The sequence below is a fragment of the Struthio camelus genome, chromosome 2 (genome assembly GCF_040807025.1).
Source record: "Struthio camelus isolate bStrCam1 chromosome 2, bStrCam1.hap1, whole genome shotgun sequence".
Lineage (NCBI taxonomy): Eukaryota > Metazoa > Chordata > Aves > Struthioniformes > Struthionidae > Struthio > Struthio camelus.
Genome location: NC_090943.1, coordinates 141003159 through 141028672, shown reverse-complemented (window position 1 = coordinate 141028672; position 25514 = coordinate 141003159). Strand labels below are relative to the sequence as shown.

The following is a 25514-nucleotide window of genomic DNA, read 5'->3' as shown; positions in this document are numbered from 1 at the left end:
AAGATATCACAAACAATCCTAGAAGGGTCTGTAGTAATGCTTTCAGATTTCTGTAAAATGATTTTTACGTTGCAGTGCTTAGCATTGGTTAGGGCAAAAAGAGATCACACCAGAGGAAAAAGAAGTAAGGAAAAAGGTCACAGGCAAAAACCACAGTAGGAACGAACGCAGAAGAATGGACTGATTTGTATAACAACAGAATATAAGAGTTACGCTAAAGGCTGAATCTGGTCGACTAAAAATAGGGTGGCAAAATTAAGATGATCCATTTATCACTTGTAAAACTCTAAGTATTACTTAATTTATTTTAGCAACTAAACAGTAAAAGGATTCTGTCTTGAAAGAGAATCAATCACTGAACTTGTGTCTAGTCTAAGGCCACTAATCGCAGTGGCAGCAAGACTCTCACCTCCTCGGTCTTGCATCTGAACCTTGGCCAATGTTTAGTCTAACTAGGCTAATAACTATTAATGTCCCTTAACACATTAAAAATGCATAGGAACGTCAGTACTAAAACCCTTTTTTTCTTGTACAAGTTTGCAGAATTATATTATCTCTATATTTATACTACATAATTTTTATTAATTTAATGTATTCTATAAGTGATATTTTTAGGAAAGTTTTTTTTCAATTCAGCAATTTCAAATAGTTCATTTTTTTTCTGGAACCAATATCTTTAACTCTATTCCTTTCCAGCCCATATCACGGAAGAGGAAGAGTAGGTTTCAACAATACATGTTGAAAATTCTACAGAAGAAATGAACTTTGCTCAAATGGCAGCAAAATGGAAACGATTCAGCTAATAATCAGCTATTCTATCACAATGTTTCCTCATCCTCTCTAAATAAATAAGAACCTAATTTTTGAAGAAGAAAAAAACGTCTAGCATGTCATTATATAAAAGTTGAGGGAGCATCATAAAGCACATAGGCTGCAGGTATGTAAACACTATTGCTTTCTTTACAGTTGACTTTTATAGACCCATTTTAATTGATTGCCGACCAAAACTGGAAGCTGGTACTTAACTATGCTTCCTGACAAGCATCTCTGCCCTCCACATAAGAATGCAAGAACAGTTTTGTTTTTTAATTTGCAGTCATTTGGCAGATTACCTCCTTATGTCCTATAGCTAGCAGCCCGTTTTGGCTGTTCTGATTCGGAATCCTGCTCTGTAGAAAACACATCTGAACTGCTTCCTGAACAGAACTGGCCTGGATTGCCATCTGCATTGCCATCGTATTGGCATCCGGAATGCAGAGAGCTAGTGAGATATCGTCTATACCTTCAAGAACATCCTGAAATTTCGTGACAGTGATATATGGAGCCCCCGGTTTTTGCGCTTCAGAGCTAGAGTACAAACAGAAATAACCTCAGCACTCAACTCTGCAAGTGCTCCCAGTAAATTTGGGAGACATTTCAGTAACTTTGAACCACAACAAATTTTACAATGCAGATGATTCATTTCAATACTTAATCCAGAAACAGAAGCACTACCTACATAACAAGCTGTGTTAATTTGTAAAATGAACGGCATGAATCCTAACTCTAAATCCATTCATGCTTTATAGCATGAATGCTACCAAAAAAAAAAAAAAAAAAAAAGTGCTGCTTTATCAGAATAAGTTTCCTGCACGTACTGCTGCAAAAAGCCCATATCCGTGAATGGCAATGGACAACTCTCTGTTGCTTGAATCCATTCTTCTGATGATTCCATAGAACTGGTCCATGAAGAACTGCAATTTGCTCTTGTGTAGCTCTGCATCCTTAGCTACCATTAAAGAAATCTGTAGAGCAGATACAAACATTTCAGGATTTCCAGAAACCAGGAAACAGCTCCCTCACCCCACATTAGTCTTAAAGAATACCTAGCTCATAACATGAGGCCTTTGAAACAGAAAAATTATTAAACAGATTCACTGAAATTCCAAGCACTAAATATCTCCACTATTTTGAGAAATTTAACTTTGCATTAATCTCAGAGGTCCCAGTAGAGTCACAATACCTGCTTAAGAAATGAATCTAAGGCAGAATGACCTGCTTTCTTCAGCTCTTGATTTGTATGGCCGCACCATTTGCACATTGTTTCAAACAGTGAGACATAGCTGTCCAGGAGAAAGGTACCAAACTGAGCAGCATGCCTGCCGAACAACTGTAAACCAGCTGCAATTCAAAAACATTTCTCATTAAAACTCAGATTTCTATGTTCCACTTTCAACTGACCAGGCTATAAAGTCAATATTAGGCTGACTAGAAGTTACAAAACGTATATAAAATTTTACTAACCATTATAGTATCACTATCCAAACATTAAAAACTTAGGCATAAAAGCAACCCTCCAAGAACCACTTTCTTCACGTATGCAATTATGGAAAGTACGACTGCTTTATGAAGTTATTCATGTTATCAGTGAAAAAAAGAGAGGGAACCCAATGGTTACGAATCAGAATACTTGATTGTACTATTTACAAGAATTTGTTTTTCTGTGGTCAGGACACATGTCCAAGTCCCGTCTCCTCCAAACTGCAATGCAGACAGGCAAAGAGTTGGGAATACAGGTAATAACACAGTCTCAGATTTAAGCACAGATGAAATTTCAAGATCCTTCAGAAATTAGAATTTGTATTTAGTCAGACTATCTTTAAAGAGGGTTTTACACTTCACAGTTGCTACGGGCCTAGTGTCCAAACTAAAAAGTTCTTGCATTTCACAGGCTAGTTTCTATTTCTCACGATGGACTTGTTTTGTTCCCTCTCCTTTTATCAATTAAATTCCCTTTCTCTATTTTTCTTTAACCCAAGCCACTGTCTTCTGTTTTCTCCTAATTTTTTCTTTCTATTCCTCTCACGATACCTTTCTCATACCAGGGCTTTGTACTCACCCCAGAGAGGGGCAAACGGCCTCAAATGCAATACTTCTGCTCATAAGCCAATTAGACGTTATTTAACAAATACTTGTTTAGCTCTTTAGATTCCAACTTAAAGCAACCAGCTTTGCTCCCCTATCAGCTTAGACGACTGAATACTAGGTCCATCTCAAAAGCGCCGGTAGAGAACATCTCCAGCCAAAAGACGCCGCCGCTTCACCGCAGCATGAACTGAAATAACCGACAATCTTACCTAGTTGTACTGCGTATCGCTTCTGATCAATCTGTAATATCAAAAACGTTTGTCATTTGTGATTCATTCTTCAGTAAGGCTAATTAATTTATGCAGATCAATTAACATGTGGAAGATCTACCTGTGGCCTGATTGCTTTCATTGCAAAATCGAAAATCTCCTTTGAAGTCTGAGGATCTGTGGAACAATCCAACAAAGAGTATTTCATTACTGAGACACAAGAGCTAGAGTGAAGAAAAAGATACATTTATCCAAAGCCTGCTATGAATAAACAACATCTGGAAGTCTTAAACATTCCATTTAAAAAGGCAGAGACATTTTTTTCAGAAATGCTTTTAAATTAGAAACAATCTACATCTATATTCATTGACTTTTCTGAATAGCCATGTTTTAACAGATGTGTCTTTGCTACGGAAAGCATATCTTTGTATAAACGCATTCCAGTTTCAACGTGGCTCTCACAGTTACCCACTCTCTGGTTAGAAAATAGTACTTCAAACCTTTACATACAGAAATCCACTGATCAAGCCATCCCCAACAAAGGCAGATTACAGGGGTTCATGCAGCTGGATAGGCCTTCCAAAATAAATCTTCTACCAGTGGGGAAATTCTCATCCAGAGTACACAACTAGAAATTGTGCTGCTTGTGGGCTGTATAACCATTAAAACATACCAAACTGTGTAACTGCATCTCACACGGAAAAATAACACACCTTCATCCTCAGATTTGGTAAAGTTGTACATGAGTGCAGCCAGTCCCCTCAGACAGCCGGCTACAATAGGTAGTTTTGGTACCCTTGTAGTTGATGTCATCTACAAAAGCAGGAATTGGAAAAAAAATATTAACCTCAAGCTAACATAGATTTACACTAAGGCTTCCCAGTTCCTACAAATGTAGATAAGAATCATATTCCAAATAAATACAGTTAGGCCAGTGCCCCCAGTACCACCCACTTCTATGGACTTAAGTTTACAGAAACATGCACTGCTCAGAGACGTAATATCATTTGGGAAAGTTTTTAACTACAGAAGTATGAGAATTCCTTTGGCCAGCACAGAATATGCTCCCCCACAACTAATCACAGCAAAATTTAGATAGCGCGCACTAATCTCTCAAAAACATTGAATACAGGAAAGTAAAATTAGGCAGAGCTGTGTTAGTTCCTTGAAGGGAAAAAGGATTTTGCAGCTAGCAGAGCCAAAATCAGGAATTACCAGTGAAAAGCAATATAATTTTGCTTGGGCTGCTGCAATCATCTCGTGTTATCTTTTCACACAGTAAATCGGCTACTGGGCTGTCACTGAAGGCCTAAAATTTTTACTTTGACAACTTCTCTATTAGAATCAGAAAACATAAACCTTAACAGTCATTGAGAAAGCATTTATGATCGTCCATTTAAACCTCTACAAATCGCACTAGTTGCAATAGTCTTCTAACAAACAGCACTACACACAGCAAGGAAAAAAAACAAAGCAATATTAAGAGTCAGAAAAGAGACTCCAGTCGTACCTGTGTTTTAAGTTCTCCCAAATAAGCTCGGAATAGCTTTTCAGAGTTGTTAATCATGTCACTAGGTTGGACTTCTCCCAAAACACCCAAAAGCTCATATATCTTCTCCAGAACTGGAACATAATTAATATTTAATAATATTAAATTATTAAAATCATTACTTTGGCATTTCCATTGCAATTCCTAAACAACTTGCAACCCTGAGAAAACCATCACTGAGGATTTTAATTGGTGATTATCATGTGAGAAAGACAGCTCTTTATGATGTACATATAACTGCACAGTATGAGACGAGATGCTTCTTCATCTCGCATCAATAAATTAAATATATTTACTCTTTTTAAATGTGGTTTAGAAAAGATATTAATAAAGGCCATACCACCAAAGAAACATTTACCACTAACCCAAGTATGCTGCCGGCCTAGTGGTTATGCTGGGTCTTGTAAGTACCATGAAAGCTAAGGTGAACAGCTAGAAGTTGCTAGCCTTCTGTTCAGATAAACAGGGTTCTAGGCGGGCACAGCAAGTTTTGTACGGGCTAGATCTGTCAAGCCATGATTTAACTAGAACTAGCCAAGACCATCACAATGCAGCTCACATGAATATGCGTAATATTATAAATAATATAACTAGAACAGCCAGGAACTGATGATCTCGGATCAGGGTTGACCAGTGCAGGAACTACCACACCAAAGCAGCAGCTCTGAAGAAAAGACTTACTAGAGTTGGCATAAGATTATTAAATATTTTAGCATCTGAGCTAGGGATTATCTGAGCTTTGACAGAAATTACCAGCCTAGAATTTACTCTGCTTTTTATAAGGGCAACCACCCTGGGGAAAAGGACTTCTTTTAACGCTTCGAGTCATAAGAGCATATGGCTGTGTAGTTATAAAATGAGTATAGAAGCAACCCTGAAAGTTCAGCTATACCACATTAGCACAGAATTCAGAAGCCTAAGAGTGTAACAAAGTTAGGTTAGTCAATACCAACAGGGCTGGAATTACTGTCAGGATTTCAGCATTCAGGGACTAATAATAATAGATTAGAGATAAAAATACACTTTCATGTCAAGAATCTGAAATCAGACCAATGCTAAAATCCTGTATGGACCAACCACCACTAAATTCAACTATGTATTTTCTCCCACATAAATATTTACAGGTCTGCTATGAAAAAAACTAACTACATGATCATTATCAGAGGACCTCAACAAATCTTACTAATTCTAAAAATATGACCTCTACCATTTCTGAACACACTTGTTACAGCAATGACAATTATACATTTCTGTGAGAGATAATACAACAAAAAATAAGAGTAAATAAAACAAAGGACACTGACAGAAAAACTAAAATGTACCTGTATCTGGAACTTTACTTCTTGTAGCAAGTTCCCCATAGAATTTATTAAAGATCTCTCCAACTTTCATTTCTTCCATCAGACAGGAACGTCGTAAATTTTGGAGCAACTAAAATAAATAAAAAACAATGACAATATGGAAAACTTATTAATACCACCACCACAATCCTGTTCAGCCTAAATAAAAATGCAGTTCACGCACATAACTTCAGCTTATGTATGCTATTCAGTGAAACAGGTTTAAGATGACTGGACCAAGAAAGAGTATTGATGTGAAATCTATACTAATAACAAGCTACCTTCCTACATATGTATTTATATATACAAAAACTCACACGTATGAGAAAACAGGCTTAGTAATGGCTGCAGTAGCCTTTCTCATATTGTATTTCTCAGCTCTCCCCGCTGCTGTAAAGCCAATCCAAATCACAGAAGAACTGACTCAGTAACTCAGAAGGGAGTTTTGTTTCTCATAAACAAAAACAAGCAGGTGCAAAGCACTTGCAAAACCAGGGTCTAACGCATCCTAAGGAAGTATATATATGTATGAAATTACCATCTCACACAGTAATAAAACTTCTAAAAAAGAAAAAAAACCCTTCTCCACAGCTTTCACTTACTGTCTCTAATAAGTTATAAGTAATTACATAATATTTTTGAGTGAAAACACAATTAAGTGGAAAATTTCCTATTAAAGAACCACAATAAACTGAGAAAGAGAAGATCGGTGACTGCCCCCAAAACAATCAAATTGTGTCTTGCTACACCAGGTTTAGGGATGACACAGTCATCGCTAAGTAACCTGCTGGAGGAACATCAAAGACAATCTCTTGTTAAGATAAATCTTTTATTCTAACATTTAAAATATTAGGCAATTAATAGCCTCTTGTTACTGTGGACTATGGATTTTTCGCACGACATAGGACAATCACAGTAATATAACAGAGTTCTACCTTTTTTTTTTTTTCCCCTCCAAACGAGAGGATTATAAAATGCATTTTACCTTAATCAGAAGTTCCAGAGCTGGGATTTTACATTTTGCTGCCCTCTCTTTTGTATAAACACTAATACAAGTTTGCTAGAAAGAAAAGAAGAAAGAGACCATCGTAACTGCAAATATAGAAGGAATTTGAAAGGTAACAATGTATTTACTCTCTTCGTTAAAGTACCTCTTCCTAACAAGTTTAAGACATTTAAAAAGGCTAAAACAATAAAAACATTCAGTCCTGAAAGTGGTATCATAGACAACATTGCAGTAGCGTCCGACAAGAAATTTAAGACATTTAAAAAGGCTAAAACAATAAAAACATTCAGTCCTGAAAGTGGTATCATAGACAACATTGCAGTAGCGTCCGACAAGAAATCCAGGCTCAGACAAATGAAGTGTAGTTTCTAAAAGAAAGGATCTACATAGTAAATTTTCCCGCCTCTAGATTATTGCTCCTTACAACAAGTAGCTATTAGCCTGGTAACAGAAAGTACAGTGGTACTGCTAAGCACTTCTAGGCAAAATCATATTGTTCAGCAATCTAGACTCAAGAAATCTCATTTTTAGAAGTATTGTAATTTCCACTGATTTCTGTATAGAATGCAAGAGCAACAACCCTGCAGGAGAAAATTTTAAAATCAATATTTAAAATTAACCATCACCAACAGAAGCAGAAGGAGATAAAATATTACATTTAAATTATAAATTTAATCTGTATGAATTAAAACAACCAGTAACAATTATCTCCTGTTAAAGAGAAATACCGAAAATTAACTATACAGTTCAAGAAACAATACCTCGCTTCTCTGCTGTATGCATTATACCTTATATCAGTCAAGTTGTTCGCTTCAGCACTCACAGGAAATTACAGGGGGATGTGACAGACAAAGAAAGGGTGAAGGATAGGTATGAACCCGTTACACTTTGAGACCTAGCAGAATTGCATTTGATGAAAATATTTAGGTGATAATTTTCCGTTACCCACCTTAACATTACAGGCATAAGGATGCACTTTCTCCCCAATCTTTTCCAAAAAGGCACAAAGAAACTTCAACGCCTCCTCTCTGCAATCTCGAAACTGAAAAGTAAAAAAAAAAAAAAAAAAAAATTGTAATATGTACAACTTAACATGCTCATCATCCAGAACTACGTCAATGCTTCTTTAAAAATTAAAGTTTATCAACTTACCTCCTCAATGCCGAGAGATTTGTGGATAAACACAAGCAACCCATACTCTTGAGAAAACACCAAGGATATATGCAGTGCTGCAGGCAAAGCAAACACACAGTCAGCCTGGACATCCTTCCTTTCTGAGCACATAATACGGACCGCTACTCCGTGTGTGTCAGCTTTTAATGGAATGCCTTAACGACTTAGATCGAACTGATGTTTTTCACCAAAAAATAAGAATTGAAGTTTGCAATCTTTATACAAACAGTCTCAAGAAACAGAGGAGGTTTCTAACATAACTACAGGTGCAGAACTGCATCTCGCATACTGCTTGTTCACCACCACGTTTAGTACCTAAGCTTTCCATTTGGGACCTCTATTTAAACTTGGATGGGGGATGACAGACAGGCAATCTGAGGGCAGACTTGTGACAAAAGCACTTCAGATTTGCAACAAAGGGCACAGGCAGAAGTATTCTGACCAAGAGAAACGGCTAAGTGAGGTAAGAGACCATCTCAAAATCAACGTTTTGAGTCGCACCACCAACTACAAAGCAATCTGAATTTTTACGTGGCAAAATGAACAGCTATCTGGCTCAGAGCTGTATTTTCTTCACCTTGCGGGAAGCAAGCTCCTGCCGGCCTCGCTGCCGCTACCACCGCCTGCAGCCTCTCACCCGGGGGTGCTGGTGCCCAGCCCGCCTGCCCCTGCTGCTAATCAGCCCTGTCTAAACGCAGCGGTTACTTTTACAGAGAGCAGGTAGGTAGCGGGCTGGCTGCTCCGAGCCTCGCCGGCGAGCCCTGACGAGAGACGCTCCCCCTCCCCGCTCCGACCCCGCGCAACGGCCCCTCGTAACGGCCGCCCGCGCGCGCGCGCACCCTGCGTGCCGCCCGCCGCGCTGGTGAGGCACGCTTCCCCCACGCTGCGCAGCAGGCTGTAGCCGTGCAGAGTCGCGGTGCCGGCATCGCCGTGCTGCAGAGAGCGGTGCAGCTGGTACAGGCCTTCCTGGACGCCGCCCGCGCCCGCTAGCACAGCCCCGGCCATGCTGCCCCCGGAGCGAACGGCCGGGCGACGGCGGCGGCGGCGGAAGGAGGCGGAAGGAGGCGCCGAGGGCCCTCCCCCGCCGGCTGCCGTCGGCAGGGAGCCGGGCCGCAGGACCGCGAGCGGGCCGGCGTTGGGCTGGACCACACAAAGCGCAGGGGAGCGCCGCGTCCCCAGGCAGGGCCGGCGGGCGCCAGCGTGGAAGAGGGTTTGGAGGGATTTTTGCGTCTCTCGCTGTAGGGTGGGCTCAGTAGACTCACACGCCGCGGCCTGTAAACCCTACTGCGCCTCCCCTCCGCGGAGAATGGGCTGTTCCAACGTCCCCCCGCCTCCCTGCCCGCCCCAGGATTAGTTTTGCCGCGAAATTTGGTCAAGTGCGGGCGGTTCCACTCTCGGCTGCGGGGGGGGGGCAATGTAATGTTGCTTAGGGCGGCCCCTGTCTCATAGGACAGCGAGGAGCCCGTAGTATATTTCTGACCTTATTAGCCAGCTCGAGCTAGGAGTGACCTTTATTTCGGGGGCCTGGAGCGGTTACCCTATTCCTCCTTCGCTTCTCCGTTCCTTACCCCCCCTTTCGTGCCTTAGTGGGAAGCTCCCGTTGGGATCGCGCGCACCCATTGGTCAGAAAGCCCGCGAGAGCGTGAGCACGTGACCGGCTTGGCGCGGAGTTTCCCTGGGTTGCTGCGGGGCAGCCGAGGTAGGTGGGGGCGCCGGGCGCCTCACGGGGGTCGCCTCCCGCTCTCCGCACCCCAACGGCTCTGTGGTCGCGCGCCGCGCCGCTCCGCCGAGCGGGCGCGGTCCGGCCGGGGATGGCGTGAGGGGAGCCGAGCCGATGCGAGCCGTTGGGCAGCGGGGGTCGGGCCGTGGCTGGGGCCGGCGCGATCCGCAGCTTGTGCCTCCCCCGCAGGTAGGATCGCCGCGGGAGCCAGAGCAGCGCCATGTCGTCGCCCGCCTCCACGCCCAGCCGCCGCCGCGGCAAGCGCGGGCGGGGCAGCAACCCCCCGACCCGTGAGTGCCTTGGGGAGGCGGGGGGACGGGGGGGGGGCAGCCGGCCTGCGGGGTCGGTCCCGCCGGGCGCCGGGTGTCGGCTGGGCCTCGGGCCCTCGCTTTGCCTCGCTCCCTTTCTGCCTCTCCGTGTCTCTCACCGCGTTCAGGGCCGCCCGCCCCGGCGGTGTTCCCTGGCCACCGCCTGTTTGTTTCTGCTCTGTGGCATGCGGCGGTGACTTGAGCACCCGCCCCGGGGCCGCTTGTGTCCTGCAGCGCGCGCAGAGGATGCTCGCTCCCCTCCTTCGCAGAAGCGACGAACAGATGACTCCACTTCCACTGGCGACCTGCAGCCTATGCCAACTTCTCCAGCCGCCGACGTGCAAAGCCCAAACGCTCAGGACGCTCTGTTTTCCAGCCCTCCGCAGTTCCGCCACTCAGGTACGCTGAGGCCACGCTTACCTGTTTGGCAGTATGGCTGGCCCATGGTGATGGTTTAAGCAGATCCTGCCACTCTGTTCGAGCCTGTGCTGACTGCTGTGGTATGCTCATATACCCAGCTGCATGTGGTCTTGTGTAGCAAGCCAGCCTGGAGAACAGATCTGGCTGAGAAATACTCTAGGAGAAAGTTAAGTTTTTTTTTTTTCTCAGTTCCTCAGTCAAGTTTGGCACAGTGAGCAGTATAGGAAAACAGTCAGCATACCTTAGGGGAAACATTATTTTAATTAATCTGCTTTTGTAGTTTCAGACTACTAAGGAAATATATGTCACGATAGCTTATGTAGAAATACATAAGAACATAATAGAATAATTGAATGAAATACTTGAATAAACTAGAATTATTTATATAGAAAGGATCAGAATTGATTGTGGTGTTAATTCTAAAAAGCCTTTCTTGCTTTTATAAACAGGGTTGTTTTTAACTGCAGTAGTTGCTTGTCAATTGTTGCCATTTATTTTACTGCTTAAAAATATACTGAAGTGTAGTTAACTGGAAAACACTATATTTTGATGTTAAACACTAACATATTTTAAAATGTTACTGCTTTACAGTTACTAAATAAAGCTTAATGAAAACTTGTCAGCTTTGGGAACAGATGTCAATGCAAAGAAAAGAGCTAGGTAGACTAGATACTTTTTTTTTTTTTTCTTGTAATAGAGAACTGGAATTTATATGGATTGGCTATTCATTTTATGACAGCAGAGCTGCAAGATTGACAAATACTGGCCATGCATTTCTATCTTTAGTTTGTTCTAATAGTAAAATGGCTTGATAAGCATAATTAAATGTTATCTTTATAGCTATTCCTCTCGACTTCGACATCAGTTCACCTCTGACTTATGGGACACCCAGTTCCAGGGTAGAAGGTACTCCACGAAGTGGTGTACGAGGAACTCCAGTTAGGCAGAGGCCTGATCTTGGGTCTGTCCGCAAAGCCAGACAAGTTGATTTACAGTCAGATGGGGTACGTACATGACTCAAATTTTGTGTTTGAGAACTTCTTTTCAGAACAGCTATCCACGTTTGTGCGTGCTTAATTTGTTTCCGCACAGCCAGCTGAGGATGTAGTGGCAAGTGAGCAATCTCTTGGACAAAAGCTTGTTATCTGGGGAACAGATGTTAATGTAACTTCATGTAAAGAAAAGTTCCAGGTAGGTTAAAAACTGATTTTTTTCCTTCTTCCAGGAAAAAACTGTTTTTATCTTAAGTACTGGTTGACACTGGTACAACGCGTGTGCGGATTACTGAATTTGATTCACCCTTCCCTTCTGTTTCTCTCATCTACACCATTCAGAGATTTCTCCAGCGTTTCATTGACCCAGTAGCTAAAGAGGATGAAGACGTTGGCTTGGATCTTAATGAGCCACGCTATATGCAACGACTTGAAGAGGTACTTCTAACGTGGCTAAACCTACTCCCCCTCCCCCCTTTACATGCCATTGAGCTAAAGATTTCTTTTCATATATTTTGCAGATTAATATGGTTGGGGAACCATTTCTGAATGTAAATTGTGACCATCTAAGGTCGTTTGATGAAAATCTTTACAGGCAACTGATCTGCTATCCTCAGGTGAAGTAATGCAATTGTTTTCTGCTCTTTAAGATGCTTTTCCATACTTCTATCTTTTAACGTTTTTATTTAAACACATTGCATGTTTTGTATATTCAGCATAATCTGTGGCTTCTTTGTTTTCTGTAATATAAAATGTTTTACTTTGGAATATTTAGAACTTGATCACAGATATTATGGTAGGTACCCCATAAATAAAAAATTATACTGCAGTTTACCAGCTAAGTAGGATGCAGAGGTTGTGCCAGAGTCTTGTTTCATTGTTTTGTCTTTGCAATGCTCAAATGAATAAACTTGATCTAAATACTAAGTTTCCTGCTAGGTAGGGGAATGCTTACCCGGCATAACTTTAGTCGTTCTGGGTTGTTCAGCAGCACATAAAAATCACAGAATGAAGTAAAAATGCTTTATGCAAAAATATTTCTAACCTTAACTGTTTCTGATTATTTTATACAGGAAGTTATCCCTACATTTGACATGGCTGCCAATGAGATCTTTTTTGATCGTTACCCGGATTCAATATTAGAACATCAAATTCAAGTAAGGCCATATAATGCACTGAAGACCAGGAACATGAGAAGTCTAAACCCTGAAGGTACACTTTTTGATTATCGTGTTCAGAAGAGAAGTGTAAGGATTTCTATGAACTTAGTGAATAGTAACATAAAATTATGTAAACAATTGTACAAAACTAGACTTGAGGTCCATCTAGACTGATGTCCTTTGATTCACATCATTGGTCTGTTTTGGAAGAAAAAGAAAAACCACAGAATAATCTATCCATAAAGGAAACTTTTTCTTTGACATCAGCTACTGCTGTTCTTGTTTCTGCAAGCGCGAAGCATTCTTTCTTTTGTAGTCGTGCAAATTAGAATGTTTATGCTATGCTGTTATAATTAATTTTTTTTTTTGTCTCAGACAAAATACCTAGTACCTAACTGTCAATGTCCATTTCCCACCTAAAAAGTAACTTCACATGGAATTTAGAAGGTTATTTTAAAAACATGATGTGATGACGCAAGTATCTGTATTTTGTAGATATTGATCAACTTATCACCATCAGTGGTATGGTAATCAGAAGCTCCCAGTTAATTCCTGAGATGCAAGAAGCGTTCTTTAGGTGCCAAGTATGTGCTTTCACCACAAGAGTAGAAATCGATCGTGGCAGGATTGCTGAACCGTCAGTGTGCAAGAACTGTAACACAACACACAGTATGGCACTGATTCACAATCGATCCATGTTTTCTGATAAACAGATGGTATGTTGCATCCTGGTAGTGCTTGACATGAAACAATTTTGACTGCAAATGAGCTGTGAGACTGTCGTATGTTTTGTAGAAAAGCGTTGCTTGTTTGAAACTAACCCTCAGTGTTTTTGTTAGATCAAACTGCAAGAGTCTCCTGAAGATATGCCAGCTGGACAGACTCCTCATACTGTTGCCCTATTTGCTCACAATGACCTTGTTGATAAAGTTCAACCAGGTGACAGAGTTAATGTTACAGGTAAAATTTACTTTAACTTGAGTATTTGCATCCTCCTTTTTTCACTGAATGTTAATGGCTTAGTGGATCGTTATGCTTATCTGATAACTGAACACTTCCATAGTTACAGTGAGTAATGTGTAGCCAACAACCTCTTAAGTCTGAAATGGAATTACAATCTAACTTCCATAATATTACCCACGTCTCGATTGTGATTTTGTATCAGCTACGCAATCACTACATGAGAGGTTTCCTTCTTTCAGATGTTTATGTTCCACTAGCCATAATTTGCTATCTTCAATCTTCAGTTGTGCACTTGAGATGTTTACGTGACTATACTCAAAACCAAATCAGCAAAGAGAACCCCAGGATGGGTGGGAGGCAACTCCAAATATGTGTGATATATTATAAAATATTTAGGTTTATCTGTTTTATATTTTAAACTTATATATGTTGTTACGTGTGTGTGTGTGTGTGTGTAATCTATGTTAAAGATAAAAACATGGTCTTGCAAGTAGGTAAATACTCGTGAGTGTACTGTGGTGAGTGAGAGTACACTTAATGGGCCCCGAGTGCTGAGGGAGCTGGTTGATGCCATTGCAAGGCCACTCTGGATTAATCTTTGAAGGATCACAGGAAATGGGGGAGGCTTCTGAGTGAAAGAAAGCAAATGTTGCCCCTGTCTTCAAGAAGGGCAATAAGGAGGGTCTAGGAAACTACAGGCTGGTCAACCTTGCACCTGGACCTCTTAGAGAAGGTGATGGAACAAATAATACTGCAAACAGTTTCCCAACATGGGAAGGACAGAAGGTGACAAGAGTAGTCTGTGTGAATTTATAAAGCGGAAGTCATTCTTTACCAACCTGATAGCCTTTTATGATGAGATGACTGGCTCCGTGAATGAGGGAGGAGCAGTGGGTATTGTTTATCTTGACTTTAGCAAGGCTTTTAATACGGTCTTCTGTAACATCCTCATTGATGAAGTACAGACTAAGTAAGTAGACAGTGAGGTGGAGTGAAAACTGGCTGAGCTGCTGGGCTCAGGGGGTTTGCGGTCAGTAGCACAAAGTCCAACTCAAGCTAGTCACCAGTTAACGACCTGGACAACGGGATGGACTGCATCCTCAATAAGTTTGCAGATAATCCAAAACTGGGAGGAGTGGTTGATGCACCAGATGGCTTTACTGCTATTCAGAGGGAGCTGGACAGGCTGGAGAAATGGCTTGATGGGAATCTCACAAAGTTAAAAGGGAAGTGAAAAGTCCTGCACCTGAGAAGGAGTATTGCCATTTATCAGTAGAGACTGGGGGCCGATCAGCTGGAGAGTGGCTTTGCAGAAAAGGACCCGGGGGTCCTGGTGCACAACAAATTGACCATGAGCCAGCAATGTGCCCTTGCAGTCAAGAAGGCCAATGCAGCCTCCTGGGCCGCATTAGGAAGAGCGTTGCCAGCAGGTCAGAGGGGGTGATCTTTCCCGTCTATTCGGCTCACGCGGTGAGGCCGCATCTAGAGCGTGGTGCCAGGTTTGGGTTCCCCAGTACAAGAAAGACAGGGAGCTCCTGGAGTGAGCTCAGGAAAGAGCCATGAAGATGATGATACGTGTATATGTGATGAAGGCCTTGGAGCCTCTGCCATAGGAGGAAATGCTGAGCGAGCTGTGACTCTCTAGCCTGGAGAAGAGAACGCTTAGGGGGATCTGTCAGTAGAGCAGTAATGCAAAATAAGTCGTCGTGTGAGACTGTGGGTTATAACTACGTTTTATTAATAGATTAAACCATTTATTGCTTTAGAACACCTGCTGTACTGCTAGCAGTTAAATGCTTAGATTCTGGACACATCAGAAGCCTATCAAACTCGGCCTTTATCAAAAAGGGGGAAAATGCTATTTTTAGATGTTATAAGAACAGGCGTTTCAAAAGCATCTTCAAGCCTGCATTTTTGAACAGAAGCTTAAGGATTTTACTTGCTGAGAGCATTTGTTACAGGAACGCTAAATGTATGCCTACCTGCAAAGATATGATTTAGGTAGTTGAAATACGCTCCATTGACTTCCTGGTCCTGGAGAGTAAACTGATTAAAGTGTTTAAGCTGTCTTGAGAGGCTTTATTTTGCAAGGGAAAATGTAAAAATTTCAAGTTTTGAGATTATCATGTTTCTTGCATCATCTTTCCTTACTTCATCTAATGCTGTGATTCAAAATTGTATTTAGGTATCTACAGGGCAGTCCCAATTCGAGTTAATTCAAGGGTCAGCAATGTAAAATCTGTCTATAAGACCCACATTGATGTCATACACTATCGCAAAACCGATGCAAAGCGCCTGCACGGTGTTGATGAGGAAACGGAGCAAAAAATTTTTTCAGAGGAACGTGTGGAAATGCTAAAAGAGCTTTCTAGAAAACCAGATATATATGAAAGACTTTCTTCAGCGTTGGCACCAAGTATCTATGAGCATGAAGATATCAAAAAGGTAAATGAAATTCTGTATTTTTATTGTTGCACATACATGTCTTACTACATTTGTAATTACAAACATATGCTATAGGTATGTCTTTCTTGAGTCTTGGAAAACTCAAAGTTGCAAGGATGTGTGTGTTCCCCCCCCCCCCCCAAGCTGACACGATTCCTAATTTTTCTTAAAGCCTGGTGCATGCTTGAGCAGTCTTTAAGTGGTCTTGTCAGGACAAAGTTGGTTATAAGTGTATCATAATTATTTTCATGCTGTTTGGAGTGTTAATGAGAGGGAAGATGTAGAAAAGTTAGTAAAGCAGCAGAATTGGCAAAACTTAATTGTGAAGTTCCTCTTGCAATTTCCTGGATGTTCAGGCTGTACGTGATCAGTGAAAAACAAGTAGCTGTAACTTTGGAAGTGATGGCTGAAAAAAGGCATTTGCAAAAAAGCAAGTTGCTTTAGAAATGGCATTTGGTTGACCCGAACTTACGGGATGCCAAAACAATTGCTTAGACTTATCCGACAACTGACTTTTCTTAATAAAACGTTCAACTAAGGTTGTTCAACTAAGGTACTAAAACTTTATCACCGCACAAACTACAGTTGATAGTGCATCTCAAGGTCATGTCAGACACTGGAAAAATCCTCTTTAAGTATTTTGTTTTTCCTCACAAACTTGTACATTAACATAGTTCACTAGTTGCTGAAAAGGCTATACGTTTAATTCTAAACCACAAGATTTCCTGCTGAAATGGAAATATGGTCTCTTCCGTTTGTGTATTGTTGTCATCTTACTATGCTAACGTTGCACATCAGGTATTAGGGATGGAGTTGAGGAAAGCCAGGGGCCCTTCATGAGCGGCTTTTCTGATTTGGACCAAAATTTGTTCACAGCAACGTCCAAAATACCTATTTTTAATACGCAAAAGTGTTTGAAACCCACGTGGATTGGAACATCAATGTTCTGTATAGGGGACGTTGAGGAAAATATAATGGGGGCCGGTCATGCTTCTTGAATCTAACAAACAGGTTTTATTAACCTCCGTAAGGTGTTCTCATTCACTTAGAACAAAAGCGATACAAACAGCTCACTCCACTTCTGCAAGATTCTCTGCTGTAAAAACCTGCAGAGCTCTTGCATGAAATAGCGTACGGTTTTTCCTCCATTTTTTTCCTCTTTGCATCTAGCAGCCAAGTATGCCATACGCTGCTAGAGAAAACTAGTACTAAAAATATTGTGAAGGAGTAAACAAAAACAAAAAACCCTTCCTCTTAATTCTAGTTCACTGATAGTCACAAGCATATGACTTATACTAATAATTTCACTACTTCCAAAATACAGGAAGCTAGTTCCTTTTATTTCTTTAATACTGCAATTGTACGCTGTCTTAAGGTACTATAAAGACCAAAGGGTTGTAAATTCCAATGAAGTAAAACCCTTAAACTCTTGATCCATATGGTTACATACAAAAGCCTTCTTTACTTTACTAGCCCGTTCTGTGAACACAAAAAAGCAGTTCATCTGAAAAACAAAAATGATTACTTTTTTTTTTTCCCCTGTTGTATTGAGTAAAAAGCTGATACAAATGACACTCTTTAATACTTTGAAAGAAGTAATAATGCCTTAGCCCTAGACTGAAGGCAGCCTCATGGAAAACAGTATTCTATTCTAGCTCTCCTGTTGTCAGCAGAATTGGTTATCTAAATTGTGATTATAAACTTTTGGAATAGACTTGAAAAGAATCTAACCCAAAACTTTGAAAGCTGAGTTTGTGGGACCCTAGCACTGTAACTATATGTTTGAAATTAACTGAAATTGAGGATATCTGTAAACAAAGAACTCTTTAAGGCTTCAGAAGGCAGTTTCAAATGTTCTCTCATGTCTGAATTGTGTTAATTTTAACTGTTTCAGTTCATCAGATGTTTTAGTTCAACAGTTACATTGGCTGTTGACTATACAAGAGTTGATGTTTTGATTTTTGAAGATAATGTTTTTACAGGGTATTCTGCTTCAGCTTTTTGGGGGATCAAGAAAGGATTTCACTCACACAGGAAGAGGCAACTTTCGTGCTGAGATCAACATTCTTCTATGTGGTGATCCTGGTACTAGTAAATCACAGCTGCTCCAGTATGTGTATAACCTGGTTCCTAGAGGCCAATATACATCTGGAAAAGGCTCGAGTGCAGTTGGTCTTACTGCATATGTGATGAAGGATCCAGAAACACGGCAACTAGTTCTTCAGACAGGTGCTTTGGTACTTAGTGACAATGGCATTTGCTGCATTGATGAGTTTGATAAAATGAATGAAAGTACAAGATCAGTACTGCATGAAGTAATGGAACAACAGACTCTCTCCATTGCAAAGGTAAGCCTGTGTTTAATTCCATGTTCTTTGCACTACCCGTGAGGTAGGCAAGTGAAACCAGAAAGTTAACAGAAGAATGAGGCGTTAAGGTGTTTTTGTTGTCACCAGTGGATTAATAATGGATTACGTAATAATGTACATAAGAATATAGATTTCCCAGAGCAAAGGGTTGCAACCCACATTTGTAATACTTCCAGATGATCTCGTTCTTCCATTATTCTGGAAGGCTTTGCAATACAGTTTTTGTTTTAGGGAACCCATTTAATAATATATTAGTGATCTCATGAGGCTGCATTAAAAAATAAGTTTTCGTGGTACACAGTTGCAAAAACCTTCTTTTTAAGAAATCTAGTTTCAGGTGTGTGTTTTTTTTTTTTCCCTCCGTTTTGACAGGCTGGAATTATCTGCCAACTGAATGCTCGCACGTCCATCCTAGCAGCTGCGAACCCTATAGAATCACAATGGAATCCCAAAAAAACTACTATTGAAAACATCCAGCTTCCACATACGTTGTTATCAAGGTATTAAACAACTCCTTGCCTGTCTCATTTTTATGAGATGTTATACTTGCTCTTGTGAAAATGACTCAGTATGGTAGAACAGAACAAAATGTGTTCTCTGCAGCTTAGTGGAAAACTTTGTAGCACTCATTTTAAATGTTCTTACAGCTTCTATGGGAGCAGAGAACTTCTTTTCGTATTTAAATATCTCCACCTCAAATAGAAGAGCTGATGAGATCTGTAAGGTCTCTTTGTATGGAATTTTTTTTTTGTTCTGCCTTGTTTCATCATCTCCTGGGAAGAGCTGCTTGTAAAACTTGTAGTAGTTCTTAACTTTGATTAAAAACTCAAGGTGTTTTTTCTAGCCCCATAAAAGTCTGAAGTGAAACACTGATGACTAGGGAAATCGCACTGGAGGCAGAAGAATCTAAGGCTCTGAGCCTGCTTGTTTCTCTTCTGTAAAGTTCCGTCACTGGAGATGGCAGCACTCACCTTTTAGGTGAGAGCTGTTAAAATAACGTTCGGTGTTTGCTGACGTCAAAATTAAACTATGCGCCGCAGTTGCATCTTGTGAGGAACCTCCATACTTACTTGAACTATAAAGCATGCTGATGGTATGCTGGATTTTTCAGAAAACACTAACTAGCTTAGAATTTGCTGAGAATGTTGGAAAAAATGTCTGCATCAAGGGATAGATGCTGAACTTCCCCGGTTCTGAGCAAATTAAAAGCGGAATTGAAGGTTCCTAGAAGGCTTTAATCATAGAGCTACTTAATTATTGTGTAGCCACTGCTAGGGAGAAATAGTACCTCGAGGTGGTGTTTTGAACCAAACTTTAGACTTGAGCAAGCACTTCAATTTCATCGTTCACTGGTTTCAAGCTTATGAAAATACGTGAGGGGCTGGCTGAAAATGTGTTGTCCCCCTCCACCTGGGCATACTCGGTGCCCTACAATGTTATGTATTAAGTTTGCAAAATTAATATAAACTACTTTTTTCAGGACTAAACTGGAAATGTGTTTATAAACACGTGCCCTATTTGCTGTTGCTTTTTAGGGCAGTAACTTTAGCAATAACCGTGCTCTGTTTTTAAAAGAAACAACCAAAGGAAAGAGCCTGTCAGTCTTGACCAAGCCAGGGGACTGAATTTCACAGAATTTATCTCCTGTTCAAAGTTTCAAGCCCGTAAGCTGAAAGCAGATCCAAAATGTAGATTCCTTTTGGCTTTTCAAAGTAATTATCCTTTTCTATACTTCAGGAAAACTAGCCTTTCAGTGTAATATAGCAACTCCTTCTCCTTACAAGAAGCAATACCCAGATAATTCCTACCTCTATCTGTTGCATCAAAACCATAAAACAAAACTTATTTTACCTGGCAAGAAAGTATACAAACTAATACTGGATTTTTATCCCATTCAGATTTGACTTGATCTTTTTAATGTTGGATCCACGTGATGAAGCTTATGACAGACGTCTTGCTCGCCATTTGGTTTCTTTGTATTACCAAAGTGAGGAAAAGATGGAGGAGGAATACATGGATATGGCAGTGTTGAGGGATTATATTGCGTATGCTCGTACTTACGTAAATCCCAGATTAAGTGAAGAAGCAAGCCAAGCCCTTATTGAGGTAAAGGAATTGCAGTTAACGTACTGAGTCTTTATTGACTGTCAAAAGTGGCAAAACCTTTTGGAAGGTATGCTTCCTATCTATATACAATATTTTAAGACCCTTCAAAAATTTATAAAAAACAGTAGCATTTAAAGGGAAAGAAGGATGAGTATAGAAGTTGTTCTGTGCTCTGATCTTTAGCTTGCTTTCAGATACATTGGTTTGATTTTTACCACATCATTTCAGTAGAATTGTATGCTCTTCAAGTAAGCGTGCCAGTACAGACAGCTAATACTACATAAAACTAAGAAAAAGTCTTTCACGTGATTCAAAACTTGATTTTTTTTTTTTTTTTTTTTTTTTAAATAATGACTTGCTCTATCAGGAAAGATTTATACCTGATACAGGTATTCGTCATGACAAAGGAAAACTATATATATGTATCTGAGCAGAAGTACAATGTTTGGAACTGCTTTTGCCAGAATAGCTTGTAAGCTGAAATAGTAGGTGGAGGAAGAAGGAGATTCTGAAAGTTACGTGAATAACGGACAACACAATTAACCGAGATATTTAATGAATTTCTCCTTTTCAGGCATATGTGGACATGAGGAAAATTGGTAGTGGCAGGGGAATGGTTTCTGCGTATCCTCGACAACTGGAGTCTTTGATCCGTCTGGCAGAAGCGCATGCTAAAGTACGATTTTCAGGTAAAGTTGAAACGATTGATGTGGAAGAAGCAAAACGCCTCCATCGGGAAGCTCTGAAACAGTCTGCCACTGATCCAAGGACAGGAATTGTGGATGTATCCATTCTCACTACAGGTTTGTATTCTCAAAGTGATAAAGCTGGAATGCTGTTGGGCTTTTCTCGCTTTTAACTATAACTTAACCTGTCTTTCATAACTTATTTCTGAAAGGTGTTATTCTTTCTCTTCATAAGGAATGAGTGCAACGGCTCGTAAGCGGAAAGAGGAGCTGGCTCAAGCCTTGAGGAAACTTATCCAGTCAAAGGGCAAAACACCAGCTTTAAAATACCAACAGCTGTTTGATGATCTTAGAGCACAGTCTGACACAGTAAGTAACTTTTTTTTTTTAAATATACGTTTTCTTTAAAAGCATGGGTTTTTTTTCCAGATCAACATAATCTTGTCTTCAAATCAGAGCAGGGAGGGAAAGGGAAACCTTATTTGTTGAGTTAAAGTTGACAGGACTGCAAAGCCAGTTCCACTGCCGATAAATGAGCTGTAATTTATATAGGCTTGCAGAGTGACAGAGTTTGTAGTTAGGATTCCTGATTCCATACCATACCAGAAGCCAGGAAAAAAAAAAAAACTTGACTTCATGGTTCCGTGCATGAAGTGAGGCATTTTTATTGTGTTAAAAGTTTTCTTTTTTCTGCATGTGTTTAAGTTTTGCCTTTTTTCTTTAAGGCTGTCACTAAAGAAATGTTCGAAGAAGCACTTCGTGCCTTGGCTGACGATGACTTCTTGACTGTGACTGGAAAGACCGTTAGATTGCTGTAAGTTCGCCTTTCCTTGCAAGTCAACTGTCATGGTTTTTATTTCACCTTACTATTTAGAACGCTGCTGACCTGCAAGATTTTCCAGATTTGGGACTATCGTTTGCTGCGATGAGAATAATGACCATTAAGTGGCACTGCTATCAGCACAATAGATTACGAAGGACCTAAAAATGCTTAGCTGAATAAGGCTATTTACATTTGAGCTCAATGTATTACTAACGTGTTACTGCCACCCTTTTTAATGAAGTTTTGTAGAACATGCCAACAACATGTATGTATTCAAACTGAATTGTAAAAATTCATCTTAAATGACAGACTTGGAAGATGCAATTTGTTAGTATTGCTCTAATACCTGAAATAAAATTATTGGATTTAAGAGGTTTTTTAGCATTCATTTCACATGAAAATGAACATACCTTGTGAGGAACGCTTTTCAATCTAGAATTCTGTGGCTTCTAGGAAGGTCTCTCTGAGAGCCTGAACAGAGCTTCTCTTTTTTTTTTTTTTAATTTGATTTGGATGCGCTTTATTAGTATCCTCAATGTCAAAAAGGCAGATTGTTTCTACTTGAAACTAAATGTTTTAAGTATCACTGGATAAACTAGGATAACCACCTTCTGTGGAAGCTCATGTAATAAGTCCTGAAAGGAAGGAGGGCCTAGTTGGGCATGACTGGAGATTCTTTTACAGTTCTAACTGGAGCAGATGCTCTCAGACATTGACTGTCAATAACTGCTAAAGTTTTCACCACTGAGCTAGTAGGAGAGTTCCCAAATTCACTTCCGTGCAAAGAACAGGAGGCTGACCTCAGCTGCTCACAAAGCCCCACTTAAGCTGAACCAACTCAACTCAGCTCTGCAATGGATACTCCTGTGTACTGATACGGCTTTCAATAGAGGTGAGGCAGTCTATGGTCTGCTCTTGCCATTTGAAAAGGAGACACCTTAAAAACCTAGTAACGTTTTTTCTGCTACTGCTTTGTTATACAAATAAAGCACCCTGTTAGCTGTAGCTTATAAAATTGATTTTCAGTGATTTATTTTGAGAGAGACATTTTCCTTCTATCCAAGAGTTAAATACCTAATGTATGTCAGAAGCATCAGATTAAGCCACACCTATCTTCCCCAGCCTTTACAACTGGTAAACACAGGTCACTATCAACTCAGCTTCTTGGCTTTCGTGGTTTAGCAGGATATAATTTTCCTCTGTAGGAGAGCATGAGGTGGTCTAGGTCTCCGACTTGAAGCCTTCAAGTTAGAGGTAGGTTTATAGTTCTCTTAAAATAAGTCTGTAAAATAAAAATTCTGAACTCTCTTAAATACCAAAATAAGAGACTCCAGTGACACTGATTTTATGGTATCTTATTTTCCTCTCTGGCATTTTATTAACTATTTATTTTGCTTAGAAGATAACCATGTCATGATGTCCTGTCTTCCCCCAGCAATATAAACCTTTATTCCACAGTTGCCATCTGCCTTCTGGGAGATGGTCTGATAAAATTCCTAAGGAAGTACTTTGTGACTTCTACGCTTCTTCCAATTATACTTGTGACTTCTACGCTTCTTCCAATTATACTTGTGACTTCTACGCTTCTTCCAATTATACTTGTTGGTCCATAAAATGATACTAATTCAATTCATAAAGCTGTCTTCCCTGTTCGTGCACTCTCACAGCTATAACAGGACTACCACCCAACTTCCAAGTATTTGGTACCTTCTCTTGTTGAACAAAACAGCATCCTAAAAGTTTCCTGAAGATGCTTCTGACTTTTAAGGAAAACTAACTTTATGTAAAATATGGATTCAAGTATAGTAATACATCTGGCTACACTAGTTTCCATACTGACACCTGATTTTAACTTGAGAAATTTCTCAAATTTCTGTATAAATTGGGCAGTTCGTGTACCTATACGTTCTAGATGTATACTGAAATGTGTATCCATGAAATCAAGTGTTCCAGGAAACAGAAGATTAGTTTTGCACCTATATCAGATTTTAGCTTCCCTTTCAACTTAGGATGACTCTTCATCCCCTATCATCTTCTATTTTTTTTTTTAAGTAGAAGGCTTATTAAGAGATTACTCTGTATTTGATGTTTAGAGAGTCACTTGCAGATGAACCCCACTAGGTGGCTCTTAAAGCCTGTATATTGAAAAAGCTGCCTCTTTACTATCTGTAGTGTGTGGTGTGTGTGTGTGTGTGTGTGTGTGTGGGCTGCACCGTCCTCCCCGCCAGATGAGTAAGCACTGCAAGTGCAACTTTAATTAGGTAGATACAGAATGGAAACGCTTGCAAACAGTCTCCTTGTGGTAAAGGCTTCTGAATAGAAGATTTTAACTATCCGTGTGCGCTCTCATGTGAAATGCACGGAAAGCAAGAGGAGGATGCAAGAAATTTCGATAAGTTATTTTGCATGCAGGCTGAGAATATTTTCCCTATTCTATGGAATAGTTTCAAACTCTACATGCATCCTAATGTACTGCTGCATTTACCCTATACTGTCAGTAGCTATAATTAAGCTCATTTAAAAACCTAAGTCAGTCAGTCATTTAATGCCCGGAATAAGCAAGTTGGGGAAAGAGCTCCTTTCTGAGACTTAGTATTCTTAATGTCAGAAGCAACACAGCAGAAAGGCTTTAAAGTCTTCCATATGCTTTACAAAAGGAATATTTGAACAATTACAAGCCTACTGGCAGAAGAAATTCATAGTAAGTAAGTCACTTTTAGAGACCATGGTTTACGTAATCTGCTATCTTGTCTAACAGTAGAAAGAAGCTGCTGTTAAAGTGGAATAGAATGGAATGCTTCTGTTTTTATAGCACAGAATGCAATCCCTAACTAGTCAAGGAAAAATGAGTACAAGAGAGGCTGAAAATGTCATTTGCTAGCACTGTTGGTCGTTTCAAAGCTGGTACTTCATTTCTCTGTGCAGTCACAGAATTGTTTGTAAAGTGACGTGGTCCTCATCATTACCAGTGGTTATATTCTTCAGCAGGAGCAGATGTTAAATCTTTTAAGCGAGAAAACAACATATCAAGCTTGTCCCCTGCCCGTTATAACTGAGATAATAACACTCCTTAAGACTATGTTCTAGTCAGCCTTCTCAAACTTCAGCATTACATTTTGGCAGTCACCCTGGAATTCCAATTTTATCCTCCTTACAACTAGGATTATGTCTGGAAGAAAAGAAAGCGTACAGAAGACGGCATGTCAAAAGGCTTTTCAGGCAGTGACTCTATCCCACTTTTTTGCAGTACGTTTCCGTAATTTCATAATCTTATACCTGCTATGTAACTTGCCATCTGGATACAGCAATATGGACAGAAAAAAAACAAGCATTAAGCG

The 25514-nt window shown here is 40.2% G+C and overlaps 2 protein-coding genes across 5 annotated transcripts in view; one reads left to right on the top strand and one right to left on the bottom strand.

The window, feature by feature from the left end:
* PRKDC (protein kinase, DNA-activated, catalytic subunit) overlaps positions 1-9472 on the bottom strand; it is an 86456-nt gene extending 76984 nt beyond the window's left edge. For all 3 annotated transcript variants that reach the window (XM_068932753.1, XM_068932754.1, XM_068932755.1), the window contains exons 1-11: positions 9024-9472; positions 8164-8240; positions 7961-8053; positions 6991-7065; positions 5988-6096; positions 4627-4739; positions 3830-3929; positions 3238-3293; positions 3117-3147; positions 2003-2160; positions 1638-1784 (exon numbers count right to left, since the gene is read on the bottom strand). In XM_068932753.1, the coding sequence (XP_068788854.1) occupies positions 1638-1784; positions 2003-2160; positions 3117-3147; positions 3238-3293; positions 3830-3929; positions 4627-4739; positions 5988-6096; positions 6991-7065; positions 7961-8053; positions 8164-8240; positions 9024-9189 (1125 nt within the window). In that variant the 5' untranslated portion in view covers positions 9190-9472. The remainder of the gene's footprint in view (positions 1-1637; positions 1785-2002; positions 2161-3116; positions 3148-3237; positions 3294-3829; positions 3930-4626; positions 4740-5987; positions 6097-6990; positions 7066-7960; positions 8054-8163; positions 8241-9023) is intronic.
* On the top strand, positions 9289-22546 carry MCM4 (minichromosome maintenance complex component 4). 2 transcript variants are annotated; one of them, XM_068932760.1, is made up of 18 exons: positions 9289-9394; positions 9772-9887; positions 10098-10194; positions 10447-10611; positions 11473-11636; positions 11725-11823; positions 11967-12062; positions 12146-12241; positions 12698-12836; positions 13280-13500; positions 13624-13744; positions 15933-16192; positions 18175-18540; positions 18934-19061; positions 20460-20667; positions 21242-21470; positions 21589-21722; positions 22079-22546. In XM_068932760.1, the coding sequence occupies exons 3-18, from the start codon at positions 10125-10127 to the stop codon at positions 22169-22171; spliced, it is 2589 nt and encodes an 862-aa protein (XP_068788861.1). In that variant the 5' UTR covers positions 9289-9394; positions 9772-9887; positions 10098-10124; the 3' UTR covers positions 22172-22546. The 2 variants fall into 2 exon arrangements, with proteins under 2 accessions (XP_068788861.1, XP_068788862.1); XM_068932761.1 differs by lacking the exon at positions 9289-9394 and having other exon boundaries at positions 9763-9887.
* Positions 22547-25514: the final 2968 nt, after the last annotated feature.

Excerpts from the sequence above, each read along its gene's own strand:
- MCM4 (XM_068932760.1), top strand. The coding sequence starts at position 10,125 with ATGTCGTCGCCCGCCTCCACGCCCAGCCGCCGCCGCGGCAAGCGCGGG. Across the intron at positions 12,063-12,145 it reads ATATGCAACGACTTGAAGAG|ATTAATATGGTTGGGGAACC; the intron begins GTACTTCTAACG and ends TATATTTTGCAG. Across the intron at positions 21,471-21,588 it reads TGTATCCATTCTCACTACAG|GAATGAGTGCAACGGCTCGT; the intron begins GTTTGTATTCTC and ends TCTCTTCATAAG.